Source organism: Pipistrellus kuhlii, unplaced genomic scaffold (assembly GCF_014108245.1).
Source record: "Pipistrellus kuhlii isolate mPipKuh1 unplaced genomic scaffold, mPipKuh1.p scaffold_m20_p_7, whole genome shotgun sequence".
Lineage (NCBI taxonomy): Eukaryota > Metazoa > Chordata > Mammalia > Chiroptera > Vespertilionidae > Pipistrellus > Pipistrellus kuhlii.
In genome coordinates this window covers 6,183,142-6,201,217 of record NW_023425573.1, presented here as the reverse complement: position 1 = coordinate 6,201,217, position 18,076 = coordinate 6,183,142, and the positions used below count along the sequence as shown (strand labels likewise).

General features: G+C 43.1%; 1 protein-coding gene across 2 annotated transcripts; it reads right to left on the bottom strand.

Moving 5' to 3' along the window:
- Nucleotides 1-751: 751 nt before the first annotated feature.
- CUNH2orf80 (chromosome unknown C2orf80 homolog) lies at nt 752-16,494 on the bottom strand. Of its 2 annotated transcripts, XM_036422102.2 has the most exons (8): nt 15,778-16,465; nt 13,503-13,584; nt 11,332-11,414; nt 9,502-9,589; nt 9,038-9,109; nt 4,547-4,634; nt 4,143-4,264; nt 752-1,218 (listed from the first exon to the last, which is right to left on the bottom strand). In XM_036422102.2, the coding sequence occupies exons 1-8, from the start codon at nt 15,816-15,818 to the stop codon at nt 1,210-1,212; spliced, it is 585 nt and encodes a 194-aa protein (XP_036277995.1). In that variant the 5' UTR covers nt 15,819-16,465; the 3' UTR covers nt 752-1,209. The 2 variants fall into 2 exon arrangements, with proteins under 2 accessions (XP_036277995.1, XP_045431446.1); XM_045575490.1 differs by lacking the exon at nt 9,038-9,109 and having other exon boundaries at nt 15,778-16,494.
- Between the last annotated feature and the right edge of the window lie 1,582 nt (nt 16,495-18,076).

Here is an 18,076-nt window from a genome sequence, read left to right as displayed (position 1 = left end):
CATCCATGCTTGCTTAAATGAGCAGAGATCATTTGATTGGCAGCCATGTAGATCAATCTATGCCAAACAAAGAGCCTGGGTAAAGGACCCAAAGACCACCATCATAGAAACAACCGCCAGTTCCCTTTCTCAGCTATGTTTGATGACCACTGAAATACATGACAAGGAGACAGCAAACATTGTCCCACCACTGTTTAACTTCTATGCCATGTCTCTTGGAACACGTTAGCATTTGTGTTAAAAACAATACATTTCTCCTTGTTTAAGCAACGGGTGGTTCTGGGTGTCACTTCTGCTTTGAGAAACCCACAAAGGAGGAAATTTGAACTCCCAAAGTCTGGGGGAGAGAGACTAAGACAAACTAGCATCAGGACCTAACCCCATGGCAGCAGAGCAGGACAGTGGGATTGGGAACCCACACAGAGGAGGGCCCTTTGAGGGTGTAACTCAATACAGTAGTTCTTGGAACTCCTTTATGGAATAGCTGCCACTTCAGTTTCAGAGACATATGTGGACCGCCTTTTATAAAGTTGTTAAATAGGCCAGAAGCCATTGTGGATTCCAGCGAAAAAAGAGAGCACATCAAAAACCTTAAAAAAAAAAAAAAAACATTCATTCGGTCAAATCGTTACTACACATATTTACAAGCTAAGCCATATGCCTAATCAGCATTTTGGAAAGGTACTGAAAGACCAAAATATTTTCTTTTCCTCCTAATCATGATATTTTATTCAAAGAAAGCCTACACCCGTTTTCTTGTAATGCTTTATTGGAAGGATTTCAAATGTTTCCATGTGACAACGTAATAAAGGCAAATGATAGATTAATTTTATTTTGGATTGAAACTTTGGAAAGCTGCCTCTTACTCCACCATTCTGCACTATTCAATGCTACACGTTTGCAAAATGTGCTACAAGCCAGCCTGCTCTGACACAGAAATACTGTATATTCTTGGAATTCTCCCACCACAGTCTTCCACTCACAATGAAGTAGCATAAAATAGATACACACATTTTGAAGACCCAAAATGAAGCGTTATAATATGATTCTAAGAAAAGAAGGCTCAACATCCAAAAATAACACTTGGGTGCAGTTTGCATCAAAGCTAACTGTAAAGGAAAATATGCTGGCGAGGGTTGCAGTTTTGAGATGTTTCTTTTCCTCTCCCAGAGACTTTATTGTGAAGTCCCAGGGATCAAGTCCAACTTTCTAAGTAACCTGCAGAATAAAAAGACGATTCTGGTATCAGGCATGGACGCAGACATTAGCTTCCAAAGTACAGGGAGTGAAGATCAAACATCAGATACTAAGTTGTTGACCATGATGGGTTAACATGAATGTAGACATTTGGAAATTGAGTTATACTTTTCAACTAAATTCAATATATGATCCCACACTGGATCCTCTACAGAAGGGAAAAAAATGTTTTAAAAAAACATCATTGGGTCAATTGTCAAAATTGTATATAGATAGTAGGTTGGATCAAAGTATTAATGCTATATTTTTCTGAAGTTGATAACCATACTATGGTTATTCAAGAGAGTGATATTGTTCTAAGGATGGACACACTAAAATATATGGGGTTGAAATGAGATGGTGATATAACTGCAAATAGATCAGAAAAAAAATTATGTATCTATATCTACATACAAAGAGAAAGAGACAGGAACAGAGGAAGAGAGAAAAATGATACAGTAATAGAGCGAAACATTAACACCTGGTGAATGTGAGCCAAAGGTACACACAGGTTCTTTGTCATACTCTAGCAGCTTTTCTCTAAGCTCGAAATCATTTCCAAAGAGAATAAAATAGTAAAAGTAATACTTCCTTTGATGAACCACACCCACAGCCAATCATTTCTCTGCCCTTTAGCAGCTGTGTATTATTCTTACAGCAGGTTGCTCTGAATTTCTTGTATATTGGTTTGAATTTAAACTAAAATTGCTCTCTCTCCACTCCTGACAGGGGGTGTTTACGTCTCCAGCGAGGACAGTGAAGTCCTCTGCTTCTCCGGCAGTTCTGGCTTTCACCTCACGGAGTTTGACGCTCTGTTGCTCAGTGACTACGTAAGGAATGTTATGCCTTTCGGAGAATAAACCTTTAGCATCATGCACTTCCCTTCTTTATCCCTGATAACGTTCTTTGATTTGAAGTCAGCTCTGTCTGGGATTAACATAGCTGCTTTTGCTTTTTTATTTTTATTTTTTTTTTATTAGTGTTAGCTTGGCATATTTTTATCTATCCATTTCCTTTTCCTCTATACGTGTCTTTATATTTCAAGTAGGTTTCTTATAGACACCATATACTTGGGCCTTGTTTTTTGATCCACTCCGACAATCTCTGCCTCTTCTTCATAAATTCTATTATGAAATGTTTCATACAGGAAAGTTGAAACAATTGTACCATGAGATACATAGGCTCATAACCTGCTAATTCTGTAAATAGTTTCCCGTGTTTGCTTTTCCCATCAGGGCAATTCTCTATCCCTAAACCCATCCATCAGTCCACCTTACTCTTGGGGGAAGCGTGTACACACTGTGCCTTCCCCTTTCTTTCATTTCCAAGAAGAGTTACTGATTTTTTTAGTCTGTTCAGCTTTTTACTTGTTAGAGTGTCGATATCCAAGCCCCTTCTGTGTGGAAATGGAAACCAGTCCCTCAGACTGTCCTCTCGCCATCCTTCCTCCCTCCCACGATGCTGAGTTCCTCCGGAGTGGAAATGAGGGCCCGTGCGTCCCTGCCTGAGGTAGTCCTGGCGCTTTCTAAGCCCTCCCATGTCTGTTAACAGTCCCTGGAAGAACCCCACGAGGTACTGTTATCACCCACTTTTTATAGATGAGGCACGAGGGATTCACTTCATAACTCACCCAAACTATTAAGTGGAGGAACCAGGCTTCAAATCTAGTTATCTGACCGGAACCCACACTCTTACTCACTAGAGTATGCTGTTTTCTGGCCCTTTGGTCTGATCCTGTCCATTCCAAATTCATTTCCTAGAACTCTGCCCAATAGTGACACTTTCCCAGGATACGATGTTGCTCATACCCATTTCTATCCGTAAATGAGGTACTAATACCAATACAGTCTAAACGAAATATTTAAAGCTGTTTTCCAGGATATCTGGATTTTTAACAGTTAACTTCTCCTTTTCTCTTACTTTCTGAAAAGAAGTCAGAGGCTGGAAATATATAGAAAATCCTGTTTCATCTTAAGGTTATAAAATTGTTTATCATTAAAATACATAATATAATATCAATAAGCTATCAAGAAAAAGACTAAGCTCAAATATACAAAATGAAAAACTTCTTTAAACAATAAACCGTGATGCCCTAACCAGTTTGGCTCAGTGGATAGAGCGTCAGCCTGTGGACTGAAGGGTCCCAGGTTCAATTCCAGTCAAGGGCATATACCTTGGTTGCAGGCACATCCCCAATAGCGGGTATGCTATAGGCAGCTGATTGATGTTTCTAACTTTCTATCTCTCTCCCTTCCTTTCTGTATAAAATCAATAAAATATATTTTAAACAATAAACCGTGAAAGAATATTTCTCATACGTTTATAAAATAATTATTTTTTAATAAACATATTTGTTTATTTTATTTACTTCTTGGCTATTTTTTAAAAAATCAGCAGTAGGACATACAATGTGTAGCAATATTTGAATATCAGAAGAGATATTAACAGTGTTTATTTCTAAGGAGTAGGAAAGGGATTACACTTAAAATTTTTGTGTTGTTTGAAATGTTTACTATAAGCACATACACACTTACTTAAACCCACAGTATAAGAGTGGTTTAACTTGTGAGTTAGCATTTCTCAAAAGCTGAAAGATAATGGTGGTTAATATTTATCTAGGGTTAATCTGTACAAGCACTGTTCTAACCTCTTAACATTATGATCTCAGATCATCATCCCAAAAGCTTAAGAGGGAGATACCATTATTCTTCCCATTTTGCAGGAGAGAAAACTAAGGAACAGAGAGGCTAAGTCACTTACTGGAAGTCACACAGATGCTAAGTAGTAAGCTGTAGATTCCAACCCAGAGCATCTCATTCTAAAGGCTAGACTTTTAGCTACAATATAAGTAAAGTACTCCCCAACATCTGGTATCATTTTGGTCCTATTTGTATTTTTAGACCTACTTTGCTCTTTGGCTGTGTGTCCGAGGGTAACTTTTTTGATGATCTCTGTTCTGTGGCATTTGTTTTCCTCATAGAGCTGTTGGTGGCATTTTTATTCATTGCTCCCCTTCTTAGCTTTATACCTAGAGACACACACACATAGGAACAACACCACAAACACCTTTTCAAAAACAAGCCCACCCACAGTTCTAGATCTTTCCCTTCAGGAGTGCTTTGCTCCCGTTACCAAGGAGTCTAAGAAGTACTGCCCTGGTTTTGACAGTAGAGGGACATGAAGCCATAAGTGCTCCTGGTTCTTTGGCATTCAACCGGAGAGATGGTCTTACCATACCACCTTGGACCTTACACGGTGAGAGCCCCTCCTGTGTTAGATTTCTCTCACGGGTGTAAGTAAGCAGGCTTACTCTGTTTGCGGGCATATTCTGCTGCTCTGGGTGCCGTTAGCATGGCAAAAGGGTGCAGGGAGAGGCGGAAAGGTGGAGCTCGGGAAACCTGAAAGGAAAACAGGGCTCCTTTGAAACGCTGCACACGCTGTGCTGATAACACCTGCTGCTTGCGGCACTTAGCCTGCTCACCCGACCCACCGCCCTTGGACATGCCTAAGGGCCCCTCTGCAGCTAGGGTTCCATTTCATGCACGTTCACACATTGCCTTCTACTCCCACGCTTGGTTCCTCCTGCCTAGAATACCTTCCACACACTGCTACTCCCCAGAGTTCCCTCTACCTGCAAGGGCTGTTTCCTTCCGTTCTGCCCAGGGGCTCATTTCCTGAAGGCCCCTCCTTTTCCTGGGAGATGTAGCTCCAACATCACCTTTTCCGAGAAACGTGCCCAGTGTCTCCACACCTTCACCCTCCTCTACTGGCCTTCCACCCCCTCCTCCACGCCAAGGCAGAAGGACTGTGAGCTCAAAGCATGTTGTCACATAGAACACACCCAGTGTGTTGTGATTATAACCCGCTGTCTGCTATGCAGCACTAGGAACTTATTCAAGGCTAGCACTGTCCATTCATTCATTCATTCATTCATTCATTCAACAAGTTTTCAATGAGCATCTACTGTGGCCCAGGCTCTGCTTTAGGAGCTGGGTGAGGAGAGACACTAAACTATTAGGCAACCAGGGTAACCGTACATCATGATAAGTTTAACAAATAAACTCAACAGATGATGTGCTGGCGAGTAACTGGACAGCCACCACTTCAGACAGAAGGGACAGAGACAACATGGGAAGCCATGGAAATGTTTTTAAGCAGTAGTGTTACAAGATCTGGCTCAGGTTTTTAAAAAGATCAGTCTGTCCCAGCTGATCGAGTGTTGACACATGAACCAGAGGTCATGGTTCGATTCCCTGTCAGTGCACATGCCCAGGTGGCAAGCTTGATCCCCAGTAGGGGGCAGCTAATTAATTATTCTCTCTCGTTATTGAGTTTTTATCTCCCTCTCCCTTCCTCTCTCTGAAATCAATTTAATGTGATCAGTCTGGCTGCTTTGTGGAAAGTGGATTCAAGTGTGGAAGGAGAGAGGCTGATTAACTAATTTAACCTTTTATCTCTAGTGCCTTAGAGAGTGCCTAGCACATAGTAGGGACTCAAATGTTACTGACTAGCTAAACTATAATTCTGGTCAAGGCAATAAGTGGTTGACAGCATGGACTTTGATGTCAGACTGGCTGTATCAGAATGCAGGCTGAGCCATCAATAAGACAGGTGGCCTTGGGCACGTCTTTTAACTTCTCTGTGTCTGTTTCTTCATGTGATAATAATGATACCGGTACCTGCCTTAGAATTGGGGTAGGGATGAAAGAGTTAGCATATGTAAAGTATTTAGAATAGTGTTTGGTACACAGTACAATATAGTAGCTTTAAAATTAATAATAAATATTTATATTTATCATCTTCATCATTTCTCCCCCTGTCTCGGTTCTCTTTTTTGTATAGAACTACCCATGGCAACAGTGTGGCACTAATTCTTGTAGGGAATCCTGCCTCATCTACCAGAAAAGGGTTGGGTAATTGCTGACAAATGACGAATCAGAGCCAGAAGGCCTGAAATGATTAGCACCCCCTGCAAGATCAATAACTATCTGAAATGATTAGCACCCCCTGCGCAAGATCAATAACTATCTGCTTTCTCACTGATGGAGATTCGGGTTGTAGGTTTACAGGAGTAAATCTGAGGAGTAAAAGCTGATGACACAGGTCTTTTTATGCATGTCAACAAAGATGCCATCTCATGATGTATAACCAAGACAAAAACACAGAAAGACAAGGACAACAAAACAAATACCTAGTTTTAGATCTCCAGGTCAGTGGGAAATATTCTGCTCTATCTTGTCATCCAAAACTCTTAATGACCACACTCCTGATGAGCAAGTTCCCACTAATTGGTATCATCTTGGAAGTAGGTAGAAATTTGAACTCCAAGATAATTGTGTGGTTTATATATAAGTGAGGTATTTTTTGGGGGGAGTGTCTTCTTCTTCTTCTTCTTCTTCTTCTTCTTCTTCTTCTTCTTCTTCTTCTTCTTCTTTTTAAGAAAGGGACTACATTTCTATATTATTTTCTCCTTTTCAGCAGGAATGATTGAGCAGAGGCCTGGAAGAAGCCTGCCTCCTGACAATTGGGTGGAACTTTGGTACCAGCCCTGGTCTGCCCACCTCCAGACTCCTTTCACCTGCGAAGTAAACTTCTGTTTTTCACTATTATTATGAGCTTTTGGTTGTTATATAGGTGGGGCGTTCACTATTATTATGGGCTTTTGGTTTCCCATGGGAAACCAGTATTAAACAATAAATGAGGACGTGTTCTCTTTTCCAAAGGAACAGTTAAGGGGCACTTTTCTTTTTGATCTCAGTCTTCTATTCAAATGGCAAAAATATTGATTGAGAGTTCACTGTACATCCAGCATCGTAAAGAATGAAACATAAACCATGGCCTCTAACCTCAGAAGCACATCATCTATTCAGAAAGGTGACCCTAAAACACTGAAAGTAATTGAAAGGAGGCTTTATATAAGTATGGGGCAATTGCAACTATAATAGCAATAGCCTGTCAGATTAATGTATGCCAGACACGAGAGTGAGAGAGAGAGAGAGAGAGAGAGAGAGAGAGAGAGAGGAGAGAGAATTGGCTCATGTTTGCTTGTTTTTAGTGATTAGACACTTATCTAACTTATGAAGTGATTCCCTTGACAAGTCTGGCCATACATCACTCTTTTTAAAAATATATTTTTTATTGGTTTCAGAGAAGAAAGGAGAGGGAGAGAGAGAGAGAAACATAAATGATGAGAGAGAATCCTTGACTGGCTGCCTCCTGCACGCCCCCTACTGGGGATCCAGCCCACAACCCGGGCATGTGCCCTTGACGGGAATCAGACCTGGACCCTTTAACCTGCAGGCTGATGCTCTATCCACTGAGCAAAACTGGCTAGGGCAAGCCATATGTCATTCTTGATGCACTTAGAAGATACAAGACTGAGGCTTTTCAAGCTCCCGTTGCCCTATTGACTGGGGCAGATCGAACCTGATGATTTTAAAGGTCACTTCCAGCTCCGATGTTCTCTGAGTCCCCGTAATCTGATGGCTCATGCAAGCAGTTAATGTAGTTTTTAAATGTAGAATGAAATTCAAATCCTAAATCTAGAGTTAATCATATCTTCTTTACTTTAATGCTACTTATTAATAGCTTCATTGTGGCAATGGCAACAGTATTATTATAATTTTTTATTTCTCAATTCAAGTACGTCTTGAGTGCGAAATTATATCCAAAGCACGTTCAACAAAATTTTCCTCCAATGGAAAGGAGTGTGGGGGGAGGAAAAGAAGGCAGATGTGTGTAAAGGCCTTTCTTCTTTTTCCCCCTTTCTCCTTCAAATAGAGTTGAAGAATATTTGTATTGCTTGCTTCATTTGTCGAAGGAAGACCTGTGCTCTTTTTCCTCCAGTTTAAACTTGAGCGGGACAGTTTATATTTGTCCGAAGCTATCTGTGTAGCCCTCACTTCCTTGGCCCTGGGTTGCCTTCTTCTATGGGTCCAAGGTCCTGAGCAGAAACATGGTTCCCTGTCAGCAAAAACAGCTCCCTGTCAGGAGAGAAACCTGACGCTATTAAAATTGGCGGGCCCATGCTGCCTCTCCGTCACCAGGTGGCAGCAAAGAGCCCTGGAGAAAGCCCTCAGGGCCGTGCACAGGACTCACATGGTGTCACGTGGGCAGTGCTGGTGGCTGGAAATTCTCCATAATCTGATTAGTAGTCAGCAGGGCTTTAAAAGCTCTTGCTTGGGAAGGAAGTTAGCTGTTGCTTAGGAGATATTTTATCTGAAGGAATCGAAGATCATTCAGATATGTGCAGCAATTAGAGAGGAACTTTTAGCAATAACGTTTTTTTTTTATAGCAACCCATCTCCTAGCTCAAGTTTTTGAAATTATGAAGGACCGTTTTAAGATAGCTCCTACAATTTACTCTATTTGAAGTGCTCCACGCCCGTCGGGAGGTTCTGCTAGTTCCTTATTTAAGATGCGGAGGGGGTCCTCACAGCAGCTGATCTGCCCACAAGAGAAAGGCCTGAGCAGGGAGGAGCTTGGGGGTCCCCAGGGGGCAGGCGATCCTCAGAATCTTATATTTGCAGCTCAGATCATATCATACCTTTTGTGACATCTCATGGTTTGAAATAGGCACAGCATTGCTCAGCCAGTGTGGCTCAGTGGTTGGGGGTCTACCTCTGGGCCTCCATGTCAGGAAAGCATTTTACAAACGTACCCGAGTAAGATATGGCTACATCTGGGTTTGTACATCTTGATATAAAACTGTTGTTTGATGCCGAAAAATACAACGTTATAAACGTGTCAGATAAATTTTCTCTTAAAATACCCCGAATGGATAGACGCAGGCCACCCCTACCTTGGTAGCACCAGAATTGGCAGAAGAATCCGCCCCGTAAATTTTAAAGACTTCCTCAATGGGGATGCTGTTCTGTGAAACAACAACAACATGTGTTATCATATCATGGCTTTTGTTCGGGCACAAAGCAAAGCTGTTACAGCTCCAGGATGCCCAGCACTGTGCCTGTGTGGCACAGGCACTCAGTCAACAACTTCTGAATAAGTTGACAAATCAGAATATGCCGAGTTCAATTCGTTATGCCTTTCATTCTGGGGTCTTTTGGCCCTTAAATAAATGTTTTCCCAATACAACATAGAAGTCAAAAATCTTTTTATTATAGCTTTAAAAAATGAAACATTTAATATCAGTACATCTTACATATTTATAAGCATTGGTTAAAGAGAAAGTAAATATGCGTTAATATCAAATGTGCATAGAAAATATAGCATCTTCGTGAATACAAATAGTGTTCTTTTCCTTACCATTAAGATGCCAGCATAAGATGATAAGATCATTGCTTCTCTTTCTCTATGGTTTGGGTATATCGGTTGGCCACGAAAGGGCCTTTTCCTAAGGGGGGACATGAATAAATAAGAATGTAGGGTTTATTCTTTTAAAAAATATATATTTTATTGATTTTTTACAGAGAGGAAGAGAGAGGGATAGAGAGTCAGAAACATTGATGAGAGAGAACCATCCATCAGCTGCCTCTTGCACACCCCACACTGGGATGTGCCCGCAAACCAAGGTAGATGCAGGCTGATGCTATATCCACTGAACCAAACCGGTTTCGGCTGGAGGGTTTATTCTTATTGTTTTTGACACCTGCTAAGGTTGTGAGAATAATCCATGAGTAATCTCCATTGGCCACGTGCTATGTGCTATGCACTTGCTCACAAAACTGTTGTGATGAACCCACCATCTTGGAATTTTGAATCTCCCAGCAGTGGTGATGAATTTGCCCTCACCTATCAAACATGGCTGACTGGTCACTGTGGTGGACAGTTATGGATTTGCCAACCAGGACGCTTTCCCCTCTTGTGGAGATTTGCCTGGGGGAACTACCTTCTCCACTGTAAGCCTCCGGGCTTCAAGGGGAGGTGGAAACACCCCCGGGCTCCAAAGTTGGAAAACACACTGTGGACTAAGCTAGTCACGGTCTTCCATCCCCCACACCATCCCCAGACAAGTCAGAGTGAACATAGCTATTGAGACACAATTCTGTGAGTTTTAGAAATCCATTTTTCCCTGGACTGAATATTGCAATAAAGTAGGCTGAAACTAAGAACGGTGTCTAGCCAGAGGAAATAGTCAAGAGGTAAGTCTTGATGACATGATTTGAGTTTGAATTAAGTCCTGCCTCAGACAGAGCTACCCATGGATTTTCAAATACAGAAGCAATAAATCTCCTCCCCCTCCTTCTCTTCCCCCCCCCCCCACTTAAGTCTGCTCAAACTGGATTTTCTGCTTATTATAACTGCACGCTAACTGATACAGCCGTCCAGGTGTGTGTACTAGGCCATGGAACGGAGAAAAATAACGCCTCGGGAATAAGCTGTTCAATTCGGGTCACATTAGTTTCACGTTCTTGCCAATTGAGTGTGTCTGCCTGGCACCCGGGGAGAAAATGCCGATAATCTTGGAAAGAAAATTATTCTGCGATTCAAACAGCTCAGCTCAGGTACCTATCTGGCCAAACGGTCCTTGTGAAAAAAGGACAGCCTTTGCCCATGGACTTGGCCCTCTGAACAGTCATGGCCTGTGTGCAATACAGCACCATCTTGTTCTAAGGGAGTACGTTCTATGCAAGAAGGATTTTCATGGGATAGAAACTGGGCCCCAGCCAGTTTGGCTCAGTGGATAGAGCATCAGCCTGTGGACTAAAGGGTCCTGAGTTTGATTAAGGTCAAGGGCACAGGCCCGGGTTGCGGGCTCCATCCCATGTGGGGCGTTCAAGAGGCAGCTGATCAATGGTTCTCTTTCATCATTGGTGTTTCTATCTCTCTCTCCCTCTCCCTTCCTCTCTGAAATCAATAAAATATATATATATATATATATATATATATATATATATATATATATATTTAAAAAGGAAACCATTAGCAGAGATGTAACAAATGTGAACACTATGTGACTTCCCCACGTTGACAGCTGTGGGGTTTCTTCAGATTTCTGCTGCAGAGGAACACTCCCCTGCAGGGTGTGCACATCAGAGCTCACGGTGGAAGACACCAGTTAGAACTTCCTCTTTCGTTTCTCATAGTCACACATTAAAAAACAAAAACAAAAAAACAATCACTATTCCCACTTACACTTTCTCCCACTGCAGCCAAGCTAAGTCTTCTGAGCGATCCAGCCACTGCAAAGCAACCCCGATGGCCAGGTCATAGTGTGCCTGGAAGCAGGAAGCAGAGAGAGAGCAGAAGAACTGGCTTAGACCTCGGCCCAGCCCTCCCTGCCCAATGACAATGGCTCCACTGAACCTGCGGCTATTTGTCTGCAGTGGTGAGGATCCTTGGCTCTGCCAGTGACCTGAGGCTCAGTCGGAAATCATAGAGCTTCAGGCACTGCCTTCACCTCCTGCTAGAGCAGGGGTTTTGTTTATTTTATTGTATTGTCTTTTTGTTTTGTTTTGTTTTGTTTTGGCTTCTGTGGATCAAAAAAGAAAAGAGGGAATCCGGACTCCCATCTTGGTATGGCCAATGATTGTTAGTGTATCCTTAGGTGAGCAATTGATGTTCTGTGGGCCTCCGTTTTAAGTTTTGTTGGTTTGTGTGTTTTATATCCTTTTTATTTTATTATTTTCATCACCATTTATCCCCCCCATACTTTCTTCCACTCCCCACTCCCCTCCTCCCCTCACAATCACCATATTCTTGTCCCTATCCATGAGTTCTTTCTCTCTTTTCCCCTTTTTTGCCTCTATCTCACCACCCCTTAGCCCTCACCCCTTAACATTTTGAAACAGAGAAAGGTGCAGGTGGAGGAAGAGGGGCCCAGAGAACAGTTTCTGTTCTGTAAGTAGAATGACAGAAATGTGCTCCTGGGACACCTGCAACCGATGTGTCCACTGGGAAATCCTGGGAAGCTTCATGGAGGAGGCTGTGGTGGAACTGGGCCGTGGATGGGGGGGAAGGACCTCCAGGTGCAGGGGTGAGCATGAGCGAAGGGCTGAGGGAGACCTGATTAAGTGACCTGCTAGGAGACTCCTACAGAAAGCCGAGGAGCAATTCCAGCGAAGGCCAGTTTGACTTGGGCACTTTCAGATGGGTTCTAAGGTTCTATCTCACTCCCATAGTTTCTAAAACAATTTGATTATTTCTATTTCTTCCAGGGGCTGAACCAGCTGAAAGTGAATTAAAAGAAGAAGAAGAAGAAAAGAGAGGAAAGAAATGGACCATGATCAGTTGTTGGAACTTAATCCAAGCACTGATGCGTGGACAGGTAACACTGGTGTCATTTATTAGAAATGCGAATTCCCAGCCCCACCCCCAGCTTCCTGAACCACCACGGCCTTGTAATAAGACCTCATTAAAGTTTGAGAAGCAATTATCTAATTGACTTAATTTCTCCATCTAATACATGCACTGAGAAGCACTTACTATTATAGTAAGAAAACCAAGGCCTGACCGCTCCTTCAGCCCGGGGGAAGTCAGACAGAGAGAAGGGGAGGTTGGTGGGGTCCTTCTTCCCGGCTAGTGCCAGGACAGGAAGTGGGAGGATAAAAAAGCTGAGGGTTTACAGTTTCTTTTGAATTAGGTCTTTACATAGTTTCTTTCTTAACATATGGGAAGTGAACTTTTATTATATAACATGAACCCAAGGTTCAACATGAGTAATAATAGAAAGGATTTTAGGATTATTCCATTCTTTGGCTTTCTCCATTAATGCACATGGTACAAAACAAAACAAATAAACAAACAACAACAACAAAAAACACACACCGAGTATTGCCCTAGCTGGTTTGGCTCAATAGAGGGTCAGCCTGCAGGATGAAGGGTCCTGAGTTTGATTAAGGTCAAGGGCACATGCCCAGGTTGTGGGCTCCATCCCACGTGAGGCTTTCAAGAGGCAGCCGATCAATGATTCTCTTTCATCATTGTTGTTTCTATCTCTCTCTCTCCCTCTCTAAAATCAATAAAATATATATATTTTTAAAAACCACCCAGTATTATATTTGAGAACTACATGATAGCTAATTTTGTCCAAAAAATGTTAACATCATATGTAATATTTGCCCTGGCACCCATTTTGCTTTTTAATCTTTTCTAATGCAAATAGCAAAAGTCACATGACTTTTACTTTCTCATTCTTTTTGCTTCCATTTTAATGAGTTGAGAAGACCCTGTGGAGAATGCTAGGATGAGATGAGAAAGAGGCCATTCTACAGGCCCAGGGTCAGCCTTGTTATGCATTATATACTTATGTCCCCTTCACTAACATGGAACACAGACGAGACTTCCACCCGCACGCCTTTCTTTACCATATCATCTAGGAAGGTGAGTTGCCTTCTTCCTTTTGGGTCAAATTCCTTTTCTCGAAGTCTGATGCCAATATAATCTCCCCTTAAAAGCAAGAGAGCAGGATTGAACCACTGGGAGTGGCACGGGAGCTCCGTCTGCAGTTGGGGGTTCCTGCCCAGCCCCTCCCTCCCGCCACACACAAGGGCAGTCGCTGACAGCTCTGGGAGCCGGGCTCATAGTTCCTCCTTTTTTTTTTTTTTTTTTTTTTAATATGTATTTTTATTTTATTTTATTTTATTTTATATATTTTATTGATTTTGTACAGAGAGGAATGGAGAGAGATAGAAAGTTAGAAACATTGACGAGAGAGAGTCATCGATCAGCTGCCTCTTGCACACCCCCTACTGGGGATGTGCCCGCAACCAAGGTACATGCCCTTGACCGGAATCGAACCCGGGACCCTTCAGTCCCCAAGCCGACGCTCTATCCATTGAGCCAAACCGGTCCCGGCATAGTTCCTCCTTTTTATCTGGAGAATTATTTGGCTGCTTTATTACCCACGTAACACTCTTTTGATTGAAAAGGCAATTCTGCAATGCTGTAGGCTTAAAATGCCTCACCATAATGAAATTAAACCACATTTATCTAAAAACTAAATGTAGCTGAAACTGGTTTGGCTCAGTGGTAGAGCGTCGGTCTGTGGACTGAAGGGTCCCGGGTTCGATTCCGGTCAAGGGCATGTACCTTGGTTGCGGGCACATCCCCTGTAGGGGGTGTGCAAGAGGCAGCTGGTGAGTGTTACTCTCTCATCGACGTTTCTAGCTCTCTATCTCTCTCCCTTCCTCTCTGTAAAAAATCAATAAAATATATTTTAAAAACTAAAAACTAAATGTACATAGTGGGCACAGAATTTATAGGAAAGCAGGGAGTAGATAAATCCCCACATGCAGGAAATGTTCACAAAAATGAAAGGATTGAGACGCACTGTTGATAATAAAGATCCCCTTGCTAACCATGTTAAGCTCGGGCAAAATGTCAAAGAGGTTGATACATTTCGGTTCAGATGTGTTCTTTTGCTTTTCCTCGTTGGAATGCAAATACCCTTAGGGGGAGTTAGACATAAAGATGTATTAGTAAGTCCAGATCCTTCCAGAGGACGGAACAAGGTCCTGGGAGGAGCACAGAGGGGCTGCTGTTCTGAAGAGTTGGGAAGAGGACTGGATGCAGGATAAGGGGCCCTGGGGCCCATTTCCAGACAGCCCTGGACTTCCCATGAGGCCACACTCTGGCCCCCAAGGTCTGTGGCACACACTTTGGGCAAGTAACCTTGCCAGGGCGAAGTCTGTTTCTGCCTTCTCAAACTCTTCTGACTTACTACACTTAGATCGATAAAAATCCTCAATTTTTCTTTCTTCATAATTCCAAGGTACTTTATTTAGAGTGCCCTAGATGTATTCTTCGGCTAGAACTTTACGTTTACACCCCTTTTGAAATTCCAGATGTGGGTGGAGGAATTGGCATCCCAGATTATGGTTTGTGCTTTAGTAGTAAACATCTGTGAATTCACACAGTTTACTCCAGAGTTCCTTAAGGACTTCTTCCGAGGTCATTATCTGAGCAGCTGGGAGACACATGGGATGGGGATTGTGACAACGTCTTTGACACAAAGAGCATTATTATTGTGCCTATAACACAGACGACATAGGACATAGCTGCCCTCCCCTTCCTTCTCTCCCCCCCCCCCCCCCCCGGCCTTTCTATAACATCTGTTATTTTCACCAACCTCTTAACAAAATACCACGTCAAAGAAAAGCTAGCTCAGGAAGGAAACATTCCTTCACGGGGAGACTTAGTATTTTCCCGGTGGCAAGAACCAGGAGATAAATTATTGAGTTGATCGGACTGACCCTGAAGAGAGGCGGAGGCTGCAGTTTCCATGCTGGGCCCTCGGGCACCTTTTTCAGAAACCTCCCCTCTGCCTTCCCCACAGACCCCTCCCAGAGGCACACCCCGCCCAGCACAGCCGACAGGCCTGTGGCCCCAGATCTTAGGCTCCGGGCCAGGGATGCCTCGGACGGACGAGCATGCTGCCGGCAGAAGCAACCGCCCAAGGGACTCAGCATCGGGCTTGGCACCACGTGGGAGGCCTCTGTGTGAGGCAGAGGCCAGATTGCCTGGCTGTTTTTCGATAGCGCAGGAGTAAAATCTTCCTCCTGCCCGTATCAGACCATCCATGACATGAAGCCCACCCAACGCCGAGTGTGGTAAACGAAAGCTTTCCTCGATCTTACTTACAGGAGCCTCTCCATTTCCTTCTTCAGGAGTCTTCTTTCCATGCTGAGGGGCTGAGCCAGCTGCGCAGGTGTCTGCCGCTGACGCTGCACCTGATGTCTGTTCGGAAGATGCAGTCGCTCTGCGCCCAGAAGCTACAGCAGCAAATCAGAGAGGACTGGAGGTAGGGACGCTATCACTCCAAATACCAGTCATGGAGTGCCCGGCTCTGGAAGGGATCCGAGAATGTGCTGAGCTCAGGCCTCTGGTGCATCAGGTACCCCGGCAGAGAGCTGTCTGGCGGCCAGTGCCCTGATCTTGAGTGTGCCTGGCACTTCTCATTCCTTGCGAGTTTTTTCAGCATTCATCATCTTCCTACCCTTGCGACAAACTAGCAAGTAAACAGCAAGGCTTGTGTCATAGTGGATGAGACTCTTTGGGGAGGACCATCCAAATGGGGATGGTTTGTGTTCTGAATACGCTTGAGCTCTGAGCACATTCGATGTAGTGACTCCCAGTGAGCTCGCCCTGGTGCAGTGGCTCGTGATAGTTTTCTATAGAATCCATGCACAACTTCTTTATTTCCCCCCCACGCACAACTTCTATGGCCAGAAGGTCCTTGAAAGAGCATGTGGTTATGGTAAATGTGAGACCATGTCTTCAGTTCCTACCCCAACACTGGACCGGAAATTGGAGTTTAGGTGATGGGGTCAAAAGGGTTCTGAAGTCACAGAAACACTTTACCAAAAAAATGATGTCAGTGTCAATTGATAAAAGCTAAGATTTGGAAATAGCCTAAGTGCTGGTTAGCAGATGAGTGGATAAAAAAAACTGTGGTACATCTACACAATGGAATACTACGCTATTGTAAAAAGGAAGGAACTCCTACCATTTGCAACAGCATGGATGGACCTGGAGAGCATTATGCTAAGCGAAATAAGCCAGTCAGAGAAAGAGAAATATCAATGATCTCACTCATTTGTGGATTATAATGAACAACATCAACTGATGAGTAAAAAACAGATCCAGAGATAGAGAAGCATCTATCAGACTGTCACACCCCAGAGGGAAGGCAGGGCAGGGGAGGGGAGGGGGGAGTCAACCAAAGGACTTGTAACCAATGAACATAGACACTAGGTGGGTGAGGGCACGAAGGAGGGGCATGGAGGGATAAGGACCTTAATCAATAAAGAAAAAATATATATATTAAAAAAAGATCAGTGTTGAATGGGGTGCCCCAGGAACAGTATAAACGGCATATCGACAATCTGCACCTGATATCTGTTAGGAAGATGGAGCCTTCAGTTTTATTTTTTTCTTTTCAGTTTTATTTCTTAAACATGATTTAAAGCAAATTGTGATGATCAATTTAATATAGCCACTTGACTGGGTCATTGTGCTCAGATATTCGGTCAAACATTATTCTGGGTGTTTCTGTAAAGGGGCTTTATGGATATTAGCATTTAAGTCAGTCAGTGGACCTGAGTGACACAGATTACTCTCCATTATGTGGGTGGGCCGCAATCAATCAGTTGAAGGCCTTAAAAAAATAAGACTGACCTCTCCCAAGCAAGAAGGAATTCTGCCAGCAGACAGCCTTTGGACTTGAATTGCCGCTCCTCCCTAGTCCTCAGTCCTAGTCCTTCCTTTCAAATTTTGGACCAGCCAGGCTACCACAGTCCTGTGAACCAATTCCTGAAACGAAATCTCTATGTATATTTGCTGTTGGATTTGTTTATCTGGAGAACCCTGAGTAATAATAAAAAATGTTAATCTTAGTTGATTATAGGTTTATGGATATTGATTATGTTACAGTCTGTACTTTTGAAGTCATGCACATGTTCTTAAATCACTACTATAAAAATGGTGGGGGGAAAAAAACTTTAGAAACCTTTTTATAAAAAATTGGAGCATGCTCTAGCAAGTTGGCTCAGTGGTTGGAGTGTCAGCCCATGGATTGAAAGGTCCCAGGCTCGATTCCAATGAAGGGCACATACCTCGGTTGCAGGGTCAAGCCTCAGCCCCAGTCTGGGCATGGATGGGAGGCAACCAATCGTTGTGTCTCTCTCACATGGATTTTTCTCTCTGTCTCCCCTCCTTCCTCTTTTCCACTCTGCCTAAAAATCCATGAAAAAAAATATCTTCAGTGAGGATTAACAAAACAACAAAATTGTAGTCTATGAATGTGATAAGCAGTTAGACAGACATGGGCAGAGCAAGGACGATGATGGGCCAGGTACAGAAAGTCAACAGGTGGAAAGCCATAGGTGCCTAGCAAGGATCAAACCTGGGAAAACAAGGACCTTAGCTCCAGGGTAACCCT